General features: G+C 38.2%; 2 protein-coding genes, 1 long non-coding RNA gene and 1 pseudogene across 3 annotated transcripts; 1 reads left to right on the top strand and 3 right to left on the bottom strand.

The window, feature by feature from the left end:
• Window positions 1–1,125: 1,125 nt before the first annotated feature.
• On the top strand, window positions 1,126–2,654 carry LOC126596223 (uncharacterized). Its single transcript, XR_007613918.1, has 3 exons — window positions 1,126–1,263; window positions 1,563–1,879; window positions 2,358–2,654. It is a non-coding gene; the product is annotated as an uncharacterized LOC126596223 (long non-coding RNA).
• Window positions 2,655–2,817: 163 nt separating this feature from the next.
• On the bottom strand, window positions 2,818–4,466 carry LOC126596220 (REF/SRPP-like protein At1g67360). Its single transcript, XM_050262734.1, has 3 exons — window positions 4,303–4,466; window positions 3,961–4,194; window positions 2,818–3,426 (listed from the first exon to the last, which is right to left on the bottom strand). The coding sequence occupies exons 1-3, from the start codon at window positions 4,315–4,317 to the stop codon at window positions 2,971–2,973; spliced, it is 705 nt and encodes a 234-aa protein (XP_050118691.1). The 5' UTR covers window positions 4,318–4,466; the 3' UTR covers window positions 2,818–2,970.
• Window positions 4,467–5,942: 1,476 nt separating this feature from the next.
• Window positions 5,943–10,970, bottom strand: LOC126596218 (meiosis-specific protein ASY1-like). Its single transcript, XM_050262729.1, has 22 exons — window positions 10,738–10,970; window positions 10,570–10,626; window positions 9,972–10,068; window positions 9,809–9,877; window positions 9,575–9,667; window positions 9,293–9,422; window positions 9,140–9,209; window positions 8,984–9,025; window positions 8,772–8,900; window positions 8,560–8,679; window positions 8,392–8,434; window positions 8,223–8,285; window positions 7,918–8,042; window positions 7,790–7,802; window positions 7,610–7,686; window positions 7,428–7,526; window positions 7,124–7,274; window positions 6,957–7,033; window positions 6,819–6,876; window positions 6,553–6,719; window positions 6,306–6,446; window positions 5,943–6,178 (listed from the first exon to the last, which is right to left on the bottom strand). The coding sequence occupies exons 1-22, from the start codon at window positions 10,738–10,740 to the stop codon at window positions 6,125–6,127; spliced, it is 1,878 nt and encodes a 625-aa protein (XP_050118686.1). The 5' UTR covers window positions 10,741–10,970; the 3' UTR covers window positions 5,943–6,124.
• A 758-nt stretch (window positions 10,971–11,728) lies between these two features.
• Window positions 11,729–12,383, bottom strand: LOC126596222 (ferredoxin, root R-B2-like; annotated as a pseudogene).
• Between the last annotated feature and the right edge of the window lie 215 nt (window positions 12,384–12,598).

The raw sequence follows: 12,598 nt of genomic DNA, 5'->3' as shown, positions 1-12,598 counted from the left end.
CTGTGTTGTTGGCTAAATAAGTGCTTTTGTGTTGTACAGCAGTAAGGCAGCTAGTAGATTAGATAATAACTTCTGGGTATTATATGCACTAGAGAAGCTCAGCTCAAATTCTTCAAGTGCAAATTTGCTGACTCATATGGAGCTTTTAGTTCAGTTGATGAACAGTGTTCACCTTGCACTCGAAATTCTATATTCGATTTCTCTTCTTTCAATATTGTATGTATTAAAAAAAAAGCATATTACACAACATATGTGTTATCCTATTTGTCTACGAGTGTGTGATTAACAGCTTCAAATGTAGATCACTTTACCACTGGTGGAGAGAATTCGACTACCATTCTCCCTCCTTTGTACTAGTAAAAAAGTATTTTGTGAAATTATAACCGCCGTTCATTTTGTCCGCTCTTACTCTAAATTTGATTTGGACACTTATTGCGTTTTAAGATGTGTTGATTAGAGAATTTATGCTCACCATTTTTAAGTCATGTTGATGCTTCCACCTTATCAATTATTGTTAGATGAATTTGAATCTTGAAATTCTTATAGCATATAAATTAAATGATAGCCACGCCACGGTAATTAATGAGATGGTGAGCAAAAATATTTCCTATGTTGATTTTCCACTTTTGACAAATTAGAGAAGACATTCCTAAAGTTTTTCGCTCAAAAATAATGAATTACGAATAACGTATTTTGACCAAATAAAATCAACGATTAGAATCACCAAATTTATTAATCTTGATTTGAAAATCAATCCTACAAAAAATATTATAATTGTAGATCATTTAATCATCCAAACATATCAAATAAAACCTACAACATCAATTTATTCTATACATTTGAATGACTAGATGATCTCTGATTGAAATGAATTTTTTTAGAATATGGATGATCTTCAAATGAAGATTAAAAAATTCAACAATGTTGATTATAAATTTTTTTATACAGTCAATATACGTTATTCGCAAGAAAAAATGAGCTCATCCTAGAAAAGCAAGTATTATTCTTTTAAGTTTTAGGCTTCAAACCTGGTGCAAGTCCAATATCATCAAAATTGGGCCTTTAGTAAAAGAGAAAAAAAAAAGGAAGCTGATAAGGCCTTGGTCCCAAATAAAAACGAAAGAAAAGCGGGTAAATATTGGCGGGCCCAAATTAAAGAGTTCCAGAGAAAAAGAAACTGCTTTGCTGCTTTTGACGGTTTGACACCAAAAATCGTTCGCCATGCACAGTGATCTACGCAGGAAAGCTCTAGTCAACGAACAGGTAAGTTTCCCAATCGATTCTCCTTTTCAATTCTGTTGATAATTTTGTTTAATTTTTTTATAATTCAGATTGATCGCAGCTTAGATAGGTTATTGAATCAATTTCTTTCCACATCAAGATTTTCCGATCAGTTTGGTTGCCGAGAAAATGCTAGAAAGAAAACGAAAATCTGCAGATTCTCATAATTCCCCTATTGAATCCCAATAGAATAATCTAATAGCTGAATCGATTTTCTATGAATATTTTGAATTTGTATAAACTAGGGTTTGTGGAACTCTGAACAGAGCTATGATTTTTAGGTTAACGTTGTTAAGGGGTGAGAGATGGCGTTTGTAATGGAGTTTGCTGAGAATCTGGTAATATGGAGGATCCTAAAGAGAGGGATAGGAAGTTCAGGGAGCACGTGTATGCGGTGAGAGACCGGTGCCAAAAGACCAAGGAGATGTGGGCGTTACCTCTCCGTCCCTACGGATTTTGGACCTTTGAGCGCCACAATTCGCAGCTCCGTTGGGATGCCCAGATTAGCCAGGTTGCAGGCGGGAGGGACCCCTATGATGATCTCCTCCAACACAGCTATGATCCCGTCAGCCCCCAAAACTAATCGAGTGCGTATAAGGTTTGTTTTTTACTGTTTTGAAGCCATTCTGTGTTTCTATTGCATCGTTCGGACTGTGTGGAAGATTTGTATTGTTGTCAGTCGCCTCCGAGATAATGTAGGTTGGATATGTCTTCATGCTAATTGCTCCAATGCATGTCCTTAGGAGAGTTGATATTGGCGTTTGCGGTAGCTTTGTGCTATATGTTTGGGTCATTGCTGCAAGCTTCATGTTTTTAATTCTAAATTTAGCCGGTGAAAGTCTTTCGGTAAATTCATGGTTTGTATTGGGCATGGGCATCACTGGTCTTGCATGCGTTTTGATTTATACGACCCTTCTCCTTTAGGTAAGGCACTGGTTCTGTTGGATTGAATCTTTTCATAGGTTAGGCTCCAACATTTCATCTGTTTATGCAAATTCGTGACCAATTTCGTTTATTAGAGCTGCTCGTCTTTTCCATGGTTATCGAGGAGCTCGCTCCCTTGTTATTTGGTGCAGGTCAAGCCGTCTGCAGAATTCATTCAATTCAAGTAGAGGTTTCTGTTGCTGTTGGAATTTGGTGGTGTCGTAAAAATATTGTTCGGTTTTAGTCTGTTCGAATAAGAGTCCGTGCATCTTCGGTGTTGTGTGAGAAGTTGACATTTCGCGTGTTAATTCTACAAGTTTTCTATTTCTCGTTTTAGTCTTGGGGATTCCATTTGTTTTAGTTTTCCATTTCGCGTGCTAATTCTACGAATTTTAACGAAAAATCATATTTTTACATTAAAAAATCAATTCTGATACTGTTTATTTTTACCTTTTATTTTGTCTTTATCGTTAAAACTCAAAAATTTTAAATCATTTTCATTAATTTTCTTTTTATTTTATTGTCCTTTACGAGAGTGCATGATGACTATTTCGGGATGCAGTGGTCTATTTTTGTCCTCGTCGGTGCAATAATCTTTAACAGACTGAGACAAAAGTAGAAGTAAATTTACATAGACGCTAACGAAGCTAAGTAGCTATCAACATTTCTTCAGTTCACCCACACCCGCGACTTTTCTTTAAAACAGGACAGCTAGTAGAATTAAAAGGCCAAACTTAAAACCACCAAAGGCAGACAGACATTCCTTCAATCAGAATCAGAAGAATCCGATTTGTGCTCGACATGTGCAGCCGCATCTTCTTTCTTCTCCGCCTCTCCCTTTTCGACTGCCTTGGACATCTCATCGATCGGAACCAGGGGTAGATAGCCGAAGATGGCATAGCCCTTACGGGTCAAGTCCTTTACGGTGTGGTTGTATTTGCCAGACCAATGCGCAGCGGTTGGTGCAGCCTTCTGTGCCACTGTGTGGATGGAAGGGTACTTGTTGAGTCCGACCCACAACTTCACAGATTGGTTCAAGACAAAGTTCTTGTACTCAGTAGCTGCATAGTGAATAGCTGCGCGTGGACCGCCAGTTTCAGCCTCCCTTACAATTCTCTGCCCCTTTTCCGCTGCTTTCTGGATCAAGCAGTGCGCTTGGCTCGCAACCTGCTTAGCCACAGGAGGAGCATGCTTGTCGAACTTGTCCGTGGCTTCATCCACCTGTGAACAATGAATATATCAAGCCTCGATCAACATCGATCATTCATGCATGTAAGGCATTCACAAGGGGCAGAACACAACAAACGAGCATCATAAAACTGTTGAACATGTACACTATAACCTCATTAAACAAGTAGCTCACAAACCCAGTTAGCAAAAACACAAAGAAATCTAGTGATAAGAAGCAGCAATTATCCATCGAGATGTAGAAATCGCGATCTTTTTATCCAGCACCAGCCAAAAAACTAAGGAGGAGTTAATGAATGATGTTTCAGTCTCTTATTAAAATGGATTCCGACGGCCTTTTCGGCGTCAGGGTACAAAACCAGGTAGAACATACAACACCACAACTAAAAACCACCTTCATAGATCATAAGCAAAAGAAAATTCATGTATAACCACCACACAGCATTCAAATTTCACAAATTAATTAACTGTTAATTCACCAAATTAATTCGAGAATTTTCCCGATCTGAACAATTTCAGTTTCTTTTTTCTAATCAGGAAAAACACAAATAGAAGAGAAGAGAATACCTTGGCGTCGAGGAAAGCGAGGACGTCGTCAGGAACGCCCTTAAACTTCCGGTAAACGGGACCAACGACGGCGGTGACCGCGCCCTCCACAGTACCGACCGTCGATCTGAGCGGCCCGGAGTTCTGCTTGGCGTAATCGTACAGATTCGAAACGCACACCAGGGTCTGAATCGCCGCCACCCTCAGAAACCCTAGGTGCTTCAGTTCCTTCTCCTCGCCGATCTCTACTCCCTTCTGCAACAACACATCAGAAAGTTGCTATAGATCCAGGCAAATAAAACATAAAAACAAATCGAAAAAGATAAACAAAACGAAAATTGAGATGATCGGAAATTTAATTACATCGACGGTGGCCATCGTTTGCAGATTCTTTCTCTTCGCGGCGATTTTTGAGATTCCGGGAAGTCGCGACTGAAAGGGGAAATGGCTTCGGAAGATCGTAAAATACGGATGGTTTTTGGTTCGAGAGTAAATTTATAGTGCAGCAGTTACGAAAGGAATCTTGTGCGTTCGGGCGATGGACGGTGGATGTCGTATCTGTTTTGTTTTGAGTGGGCCCACAGAGTCAGTCGACTCCGGATCCAATAGCGGGGAAGGGATGTTTGTGGAACTTTCGGGAAAGGAGCTTTGACGTATGGTTTCTCGTGGCGAGTAGCCTAGTAGCTTTGCCTCCACCAAGGTCGAGTTTGAGGCTGAAATGCTTTGTGTAGGCCTAGTCATTATTTCTTACGTGGGGCCCACTACGAAACCGCTGGAGCTAAGTCTAGCGTACGCATTTTACGGGGGACTTGGATTGTCTCATTTCGGTGTCCTTTTGTTTTGTGTGGTCACGGTTAAGCCACGTCAACATTTTATATTATTTTTTTATAAAAATAATAAAACAAAAAGAAATAGTAATATAAAATGTTGACGTGGCTTAACCGTGACCACACAAACAAAATGGCACGAGGAGGGCACTGAAATGGGAGGGCAGACAATCCAAATCCTTTTACGGGAGAGGTCCACGTTAAAGTAGTAGGTCCTAAATTTAGTACACAAAGAAATGATTTTTTAGCAGTACCCTTATGTATTTTTATTCATTTATGAATGAAAAGTGGTCAAAAACAAATTTAAACTATATTATTTCAAAATTATTGTGAGGTTTAGATTATCTTTTATCTTTATATAGATAATATCGTTTGTTTAAAAAAAAATCTCTTTAAATGATTTTTTTTCCTAGGCATATTCTTATTTAATCTTAAACTTTGAAGAGAAAAAAAGAAAATATCATGTGTATAAATTATTTCCTTTTTTTTTAGACAAAGATATAAATTATTTTCTTATCCGATAGAAAATAAATAAATTATTCCTTTAAAAAATTTAATCGGGGTTATTATATTATATATACTTGTGTTAATGATAATCCACTACGTACGTACTTTTATGATTGATTTTGATTTGTTATCATCCTTATTATAACAGGGGAGCTAAAAATATTCTGTGGGCCAATGCAAGGACAAATCTTGAACACAACCAAAAGAGACAATCGAGCAAAACGCACATCAGCGTTATATATGCTAATCAACAATGCTCGACTACTCAAAGACGAGTAGAAATTTATACTAAAATTTTTTTTGTTTAACTTACAAAATTTTGTGCTTATGTTCAAAATCGTTCATATCATAAATCACATTGTAAAGATCATCTCTGTAAAAAATAGTTTAAAATTAAGATCGTTTAGTTAATCTATTCTAGCAGATACATAGACCGTTCGTAATATTTTTACCAATTCCATTCATTTGTTTTTATATAATTACTAAACGACCTGAGTTTTATTTGATTTTTTACAAAGAAGATTTTTATAAAATGATTTATAATATGAACGGTTTTGATTATAAAACCGTTGTTTTATAATCGACAACGAATAATTTTGAGTAAGAACTCCTAATCCTTCTTTGAGTAAGCAAGTATTGTTCTATGCTAATTACCATGAAGCCATCCGATTCCACTCAATCATCGTCATATCCTTAAAGACCTTGGTTTAGGAAAATGCAAGTGTGGATGGGCAAAACCAATCCCCAGTTTACCACATTATACTCCTAATCACCGTAAAAATTTACACCTTAACTTTCCGCGAGTATCGGAAAATCGAGTCCGGCGGACAGACAGCAAATGCTGGAAATTTTCAGACGGCTTGAGACTTCTGGCGCTTCAAGTACTGAAGAATTGGCTCCTTCACCTGTACAACAAGAAAAATGCCCAGAGTGCAATATATTAGAATCGTACCATTTTTTTTCACTAGCGTTTTGCTGGTGACAAAAACTACAGCAGGCAATTTTATAGTGAGGATTTCGAATCATACGCACCGTGCTTGTTTTCCTCGACCGCTTGTCTTGGCTAGACCTCCCACTGCAGATCACTCTGTCCCCATCATCACAGTAATCAGTGTTGCCATTTACCCTGCCGTTATCCTTTCCCGGCACGAAGCTCTCCCTTGAAGTCACCGGCTGCAGAATATCCAAACAGAATTTAAACTTGGTATGAACAGTCAAGTTGGAGGAAGAGAAGAATGACATGAAGTGGAAGGGTGGAGGATTAAATTAATAGACTCACCTCAGCCCTGCTTGTGGGAGTGTTTGGATGCTCCTTTGTCTTTGAAGCAGTCTGCTCACTCCTCATTGGACTGTATTGAGGTCCGTTCGATCTTAGTTTCATGCGTGTGAGATCTGATCCAATGGAGTGGAGGGCACCGCATATGGATGTGTCCCTGATGCTGCTTCCTGATAACAAAAGCATTTTTTAGGCCTTAAGTGCTTATTCAAAAAGTAACCAGAGACTTGAATTCATTATTATGTACTGAAAGCACTTATGTCTTTTACCCATTGTATGGAAATCTGGATGACTGGACTTGTTATTTGGTTCAGTGTTGTCGACATCCTGTTCAGTGTGAGAAATCCAAGCAAATGTGTAAGAGGAAAACAAATGGAAATAAATTTGAGACATGTTTACAGATATACCATTGCATCATTGTTCAGAGCTTTCTTCACTTCATTCAGCTTTTTCTCGGTGATCTTAGAACGGATCACACGCTTTCCTGGTTTAGAAAACAAACGAAAACACTAAGATATAATTTGATCCACATAAGCTGTAAGTACAAGGATTTTAGAAGGATAACTGCACACACCTAGCCTTCGGTTGCCTTTGGCTTCAAGAAAACCCTCTCGTGCCATTTTATCGATGAACTTGCGCACAGTAGTCTGATTTGCTTCTCCACCGAGCTTGTTCTGAAGCCTTGTAACCGTCACATACTGCATTGGGAGAGCATGATACAGCGCCTGAGACAAATAGAGTCAGGTCAAATAAAATGCGACAAACTGAAACAGTATTATTAATTAGAAGTAGATTTTCAAAAGTACAGTACTTGGGGAGATCAGAGATTTGAGGACTCTGCAGAGAACAGAAAATTTTGAGACAGGAAATGCAATCACCTTTGTGTACATGAGATCATTAACCTTTAAAGTTTTGTCAGCAACTGGTACCTGAGCATCCATTTCTTCTTTCACCATAGTGAACTCATAATCAGGCTTCTGCATCGAGGAAAAAGAGTTTGACTCGAAAGCAATAAAATACGGCCTCAGAATTGAAACAAAAAGGAGAACATAAAGCAAACCTTCGGCCTGTTGATAGTGTAAGTGTCCCCTGCAGCTTTTGATAGAATACCTTCTATGACAAGCTTGTCCATAATTTCTGTGATCCAGCCAAATAGGGTTGAAAAGTAGCAAATCTTGTTATAAAACCCACGAAATAAGTTATAACAAACCAGCAGCTCTAAGTGCATTCTTCAGTTTACCTTCAGTCAGAACCTGCAGCATATAAGAATGGCGAGATGGAGTCCATGAGTATACTACAATATACCAACAGAGCAAGGTTTTTTGACACAGTTTTTCCTGTAGAGACTTGAGAAGTTGAAATACTTACCACTGAGATGTCCGGGAAATTTGAGAGAACATCAGTAAGTTCAACAGTGTCAAGGTGGAGGCTACTGATCCAGTCCTTTATCCGAGCCAATTGATGTTCATCTTGCACTGAATCCTGAGTGTTATCTACACATCATAAAAAAAAAAACCCATTAGGTTAGCACTGCAGGAAAATTAATTTAGGAATTAAAGCCAAGAAATAGCCCATCATTCAGCAGAGTTTTCAAGTTCAAACTTGTTTGTGTGACTCTCACTGTGACATCGAAATTGGTCTGCTAACTTAGAAAAGTGTAATTCTTTTATTACCTTCATCAACCATGCTGTCATCTTCCTGTGGTGCGCTGTTATCTTTCTGTGGTTGTTGCTTATCTGTCAAGAAAGCCATTGTTACTTCCACTAACAACTCAGACCAACAGATAAGCAGGTGGGAATTACAGTACAAAGCCAAACCATACAATAGATTCAGAACCCTCACCTACTGGAGCAACTATATAATGATCGTCTCGTGATTGGTTAACCTGGAAGTAGTGCCAAACCATATCATGTTTCATGTGTAAACTATTTTGTAAAGAAAATAATGACATCAATTAGCACCATTAAGCTCATTGGAAGCTCTAAACCCAAACAAGCTATAAAATATTACCTCACTGTCAGAATCAGATCCCGAATAATCATCCCTTTGCATAGAATCAGCTCCTAAGCTCACTTCATCATCTTGAATATCATCATTTTCGTCCTCACAAGGATCAAGGATGCTTTTTACCTGTACACGTAACGAGTAAAACAAAGTGAAATCTGGACCACAAATCATGAATTTGAATATCAGACATTCCAAAAACATTCTCAATTCCCTACCTTCAGCGTTAATACAAGATGCTTGCTGTTTACATTCCCAACCTCCATTCTCAAAGGATTCTTGGTCCATGCATTACGAGCTTCTTCCTCAGAGCAGCCCCTGAAGAATGGAGGCTCATACTCCGCTGGCTGCAATGTCAAAAATATAACTGTCATCTTTTGGCAAACAAAGCATATTTGACAAAACGAGAAAGAAATTAAAAATGGTGTACCGTCACATCATCGTAGTATAGGAGCTTCATCAATATGGTTCGCTGAAACAGAAAGAGATTCAAACATCTTTAAATACCAGACCAACACAGAAACACTCTTCCAGGAATTGCAGAATGCATTAAAATTTGCAGGTAGCAAATTATAGGTTTACCTACCTCTTCTGGCATTTTATCAAGAGTTCTCATCAATTGAACCAATGTGCGGACCATTTTACACGCAGAGCTCCTGGAAAAATATAGTTCCAAAAATTCACAAATTCGCCAAACAGGATGGGAATAAAATCTGGAACGAATTTCGACCAAAGTTACCTCATCTGGTTGGGAGTTATTTCTGCTGTGGAGTTGCACTTGAATGTTCCACCCTCTTTTTTCTTGTTCCCTGAGCGACTTATATTCATTGAAACCTCCTGGCTTTCAGAATTTGAGTAACTGAAAGAAACTGCACGTGAAGATCAATTAGAGCAAGTCAATTCTCCAAAACTGAGGCAAATTAAAATTAGACTAAAAAATTCACACTTCAAAATCAACCAGCATTGAACCTAATCAAATTTTGCAAGGTGATTTAGATGATTAATTTCGTGAATAGCTTACAAGTGTATTCCTCAATCATTGGTCCTTCAACTGTTTCGCACACGCAGAACAATAGCGTCTTCAGGTACTTCTTCTGCAATGCATCGTATACACCTACAAATGTTTGAAATTAACATAAAAACTAATAGCCAAACAAGAAATCGAAACCGAAACTGAAACCTCATTCAAAATTTCAAATCAACGAGATGAGATAAAATTAAAAAATTAATGACCAGTGAGTTCAACCATCTATACCTTTCTCCATCCAATCAATAAGCCTGCGAGATTCCGCATCCATTGGCATGAGCTTTTTGATCTTCATCTCTGTCGAAGATTTCAAAATTCCAAAGAAAAATCATAAACCAACATTTGAAATTAAAACAAAAACTACAACAAATTGAGATTATTAAACAATTACCTAAAGCAGGAACAGCCTTATCATTGAAGTACTTCTCCGGAAACAGGCCTCTGATGTAACTGATATTGAATATAGCAATACGAAGCAAGTTCCTCGTCTGAGCTCAGATCAAACGAAATTGAATGCTCAGAACCAGTTCATACAAGTATCGTAAAATTCATCATCACAATCGTACAAACATTGCGATTTAGATTTTATGAAATCTAACGCGTTTCTTCAATCAAATTTACTCATGCTAAGATATAATCCTACGTATATTAAATTTTTCTGAAAAATGAATAACAAGCTTCATATCTTCACACCGATCGTCAATTACTTGTCAAAAACTCGTATCATCATCCTCAGTTTCCAGATATGGTCTATATTTGAAAATCCGTACAACGATTCTAACAGAACTTTTTCGGAGTTGTGCAATATTTCACAGCAAATTTCATCGAGAGAGAGAGAGATTCAATCACATATGAGAAGACATTTAATGAAACGAAAACCGATCAGATTTAGAAAACGAAATACTATCTATTGAGAAATTCAGAAGAATCACTAACAACTTCAAATTATCGCTACGATTATTCTTAGTAGATGAGCGATCGAAAATTACCAGAAGAAGCGAGTCCTGCTCGGTGATCTCTGCTTCCTTCACTTTCTGTGCGACGACCTGAAACGAAGAAGTTGCAGTGAGATTCAGAGAGATTTCAAGGATCGGTACTAGCAGATTGACGAAGATCGTCGAGTATAAAGGAATTGTTCAGAGAGCTGAGAAGCTCACCATTGTTGCACTTTTCTCGGAGAGAAAAATGAAAATCGGAAGTTAGAGAGAGAGAGAGTAGAGAGAGAAAGTGAATGAGCGAATGAGAGCTTTGAGTTTGCTTATGAAGAAACTTGGTAACTGGACGAAAATTTGAATTATTACAAACGAGGAAAGTGGCGGGAGGCGGTGAAATTTGTAAGTTAACTTGCGACGGTTCACGAATCGCAGATCATGCAAAACGCGTCGAGCTGGGATAGAGAGTCGGTTGCTGAACACGTGTCCCAAAACGGAAATCGGAGTTTGTTACGGCCTCGGTTTTGGAGTCCAGGAGCGGTGCACGGAGACCGTGCCTGTATTAGTCCCTAATCACTAGTCGTTAATGATTAATTAGCTGCGATTTGATAACGAGCACGCCAATTCCAACGGTAACACCTGATTAGCTGATCCTTAATTACGCATCAGTTCCCACTTAACAAAGGCCTCGATTCCCCTACCAAGTCAAAGAGGTCTTAATTTTAATTCAGGCATAACTTTTAAAAGGGCCAACTCTGAACATATAGCAGAAGTTTGTTTGCCTAGATTACTCTCGTATAAATCACTTTCGAAGTTGCTCGAGAATGCCTTTGTTTTCTTTTTGTTTCTTAACTACTTTTGAATTGTATGCATGTGAAATTAAGAACATGTGTGAACCGAAATGAAAATAGCACCGTAGTTACTTTTGAAGTTTACCTTTAAATTAATTTTCCCGCACAACAATTTTTCCACACCACAGCATTACCAAATAGCCGTAGTAATCCAAAACTTTTTGATGAAGCAAAAGCTGTACCAAATAATCAAAGGAAAACTAATGAAAAGGACTTGAAAACTTTGAGTTTTAATGATAAAGACAAAATAAAGGGTAAAGTGAATAGTACCAAGATTGACTTTTTAGTGTAAAAATGTGGTTTTTCGTTAAAGTGAACAGTACCGGGTGCTTTTTGTTAAAATTCCCAATAATCAACCCCAAACGGACAGGTTTAATTTCTTTTCTTATATCATTTCAAGTGAAAAATGGTACACAATTCTACTATATTCAAAAGAAAACCCATCTTCTTAGTGTCAAGTAAACTTATATGGTAATGACTAATTAATTACTAGAGTTTTTTCTTCTTTTGCTACAACCATTTTCAAATAATGCAGAAAAGATGTTGACCGGACTAGTGTAGCAAATGGAAGTTCTTCCTTCACTCATTGTGGTTTTTTGGCAAATAGAGATCACTTTCTTTGTGTGTGTGAATCACACAATCGGAGGTCGGGTATGAGACGCAGGTGACCACATACCCTTGCTCCATCTGCGTCTCATCCAAGATCACCGCCTCCGATTGATCTGCCAATCCCCAAACCAACAGCCCAGTACAAGTAGAGCAGGCACCGGACCTGCAGTGTCAGGCAACTTCAGCCCTGCGCTTTCAGCTGACTCAAGGATGCGAACCTCATCTGGAGCTTCAAACTCAATTCTCCTCACCATTTGGTCCCACCAGTTTCACTTTGCAAATTGCCATTGCAGATACAGAGACGGAATATTTCAACCCAAATGCATTAGAATTGTTCTTCACAGAACCAAGAGACAAACGGCGACTCTTAAGTCTTAACAAAGGCTGAGCCTCTGTCTGATGTTGCACTTCTCATTGAGCATAATGTCGAAAGCCAGAAGTCCATATTCTAACACTCGCCATCGGAACTCAGGTATCGGGTGGATTATCCGAGCAAAGTTCGAGCAAGGTCACGAGATGTTCATGATATAAACTGAAGAACACTTTTCACAGATTCTCTCTTCTTTCTTAATTAATCTCTCAACAAAAATATTTTTCGAGCTAAAATACGAAGCCAAAGCTTCATA

The sequence above is a fragment of the Malus sylvestris genome, chromosome 13 (assembly GCF_916048215.2).
Source record: "Malus sylvestris chromosome 13, drMalSylv7.2, whole genome shotgun sequence".
NCBI lineage: Eukaryota > Viridiplantae > Streptophyta > Magnoliopsida > Rosales > Rosaceae > Malus > Malus sylvestris.
The sequence above is the reverse complement of the archived record's forward strand: the minus strand, read 5'-3'. Positions and strand labels throughout refer to the sequence as shown.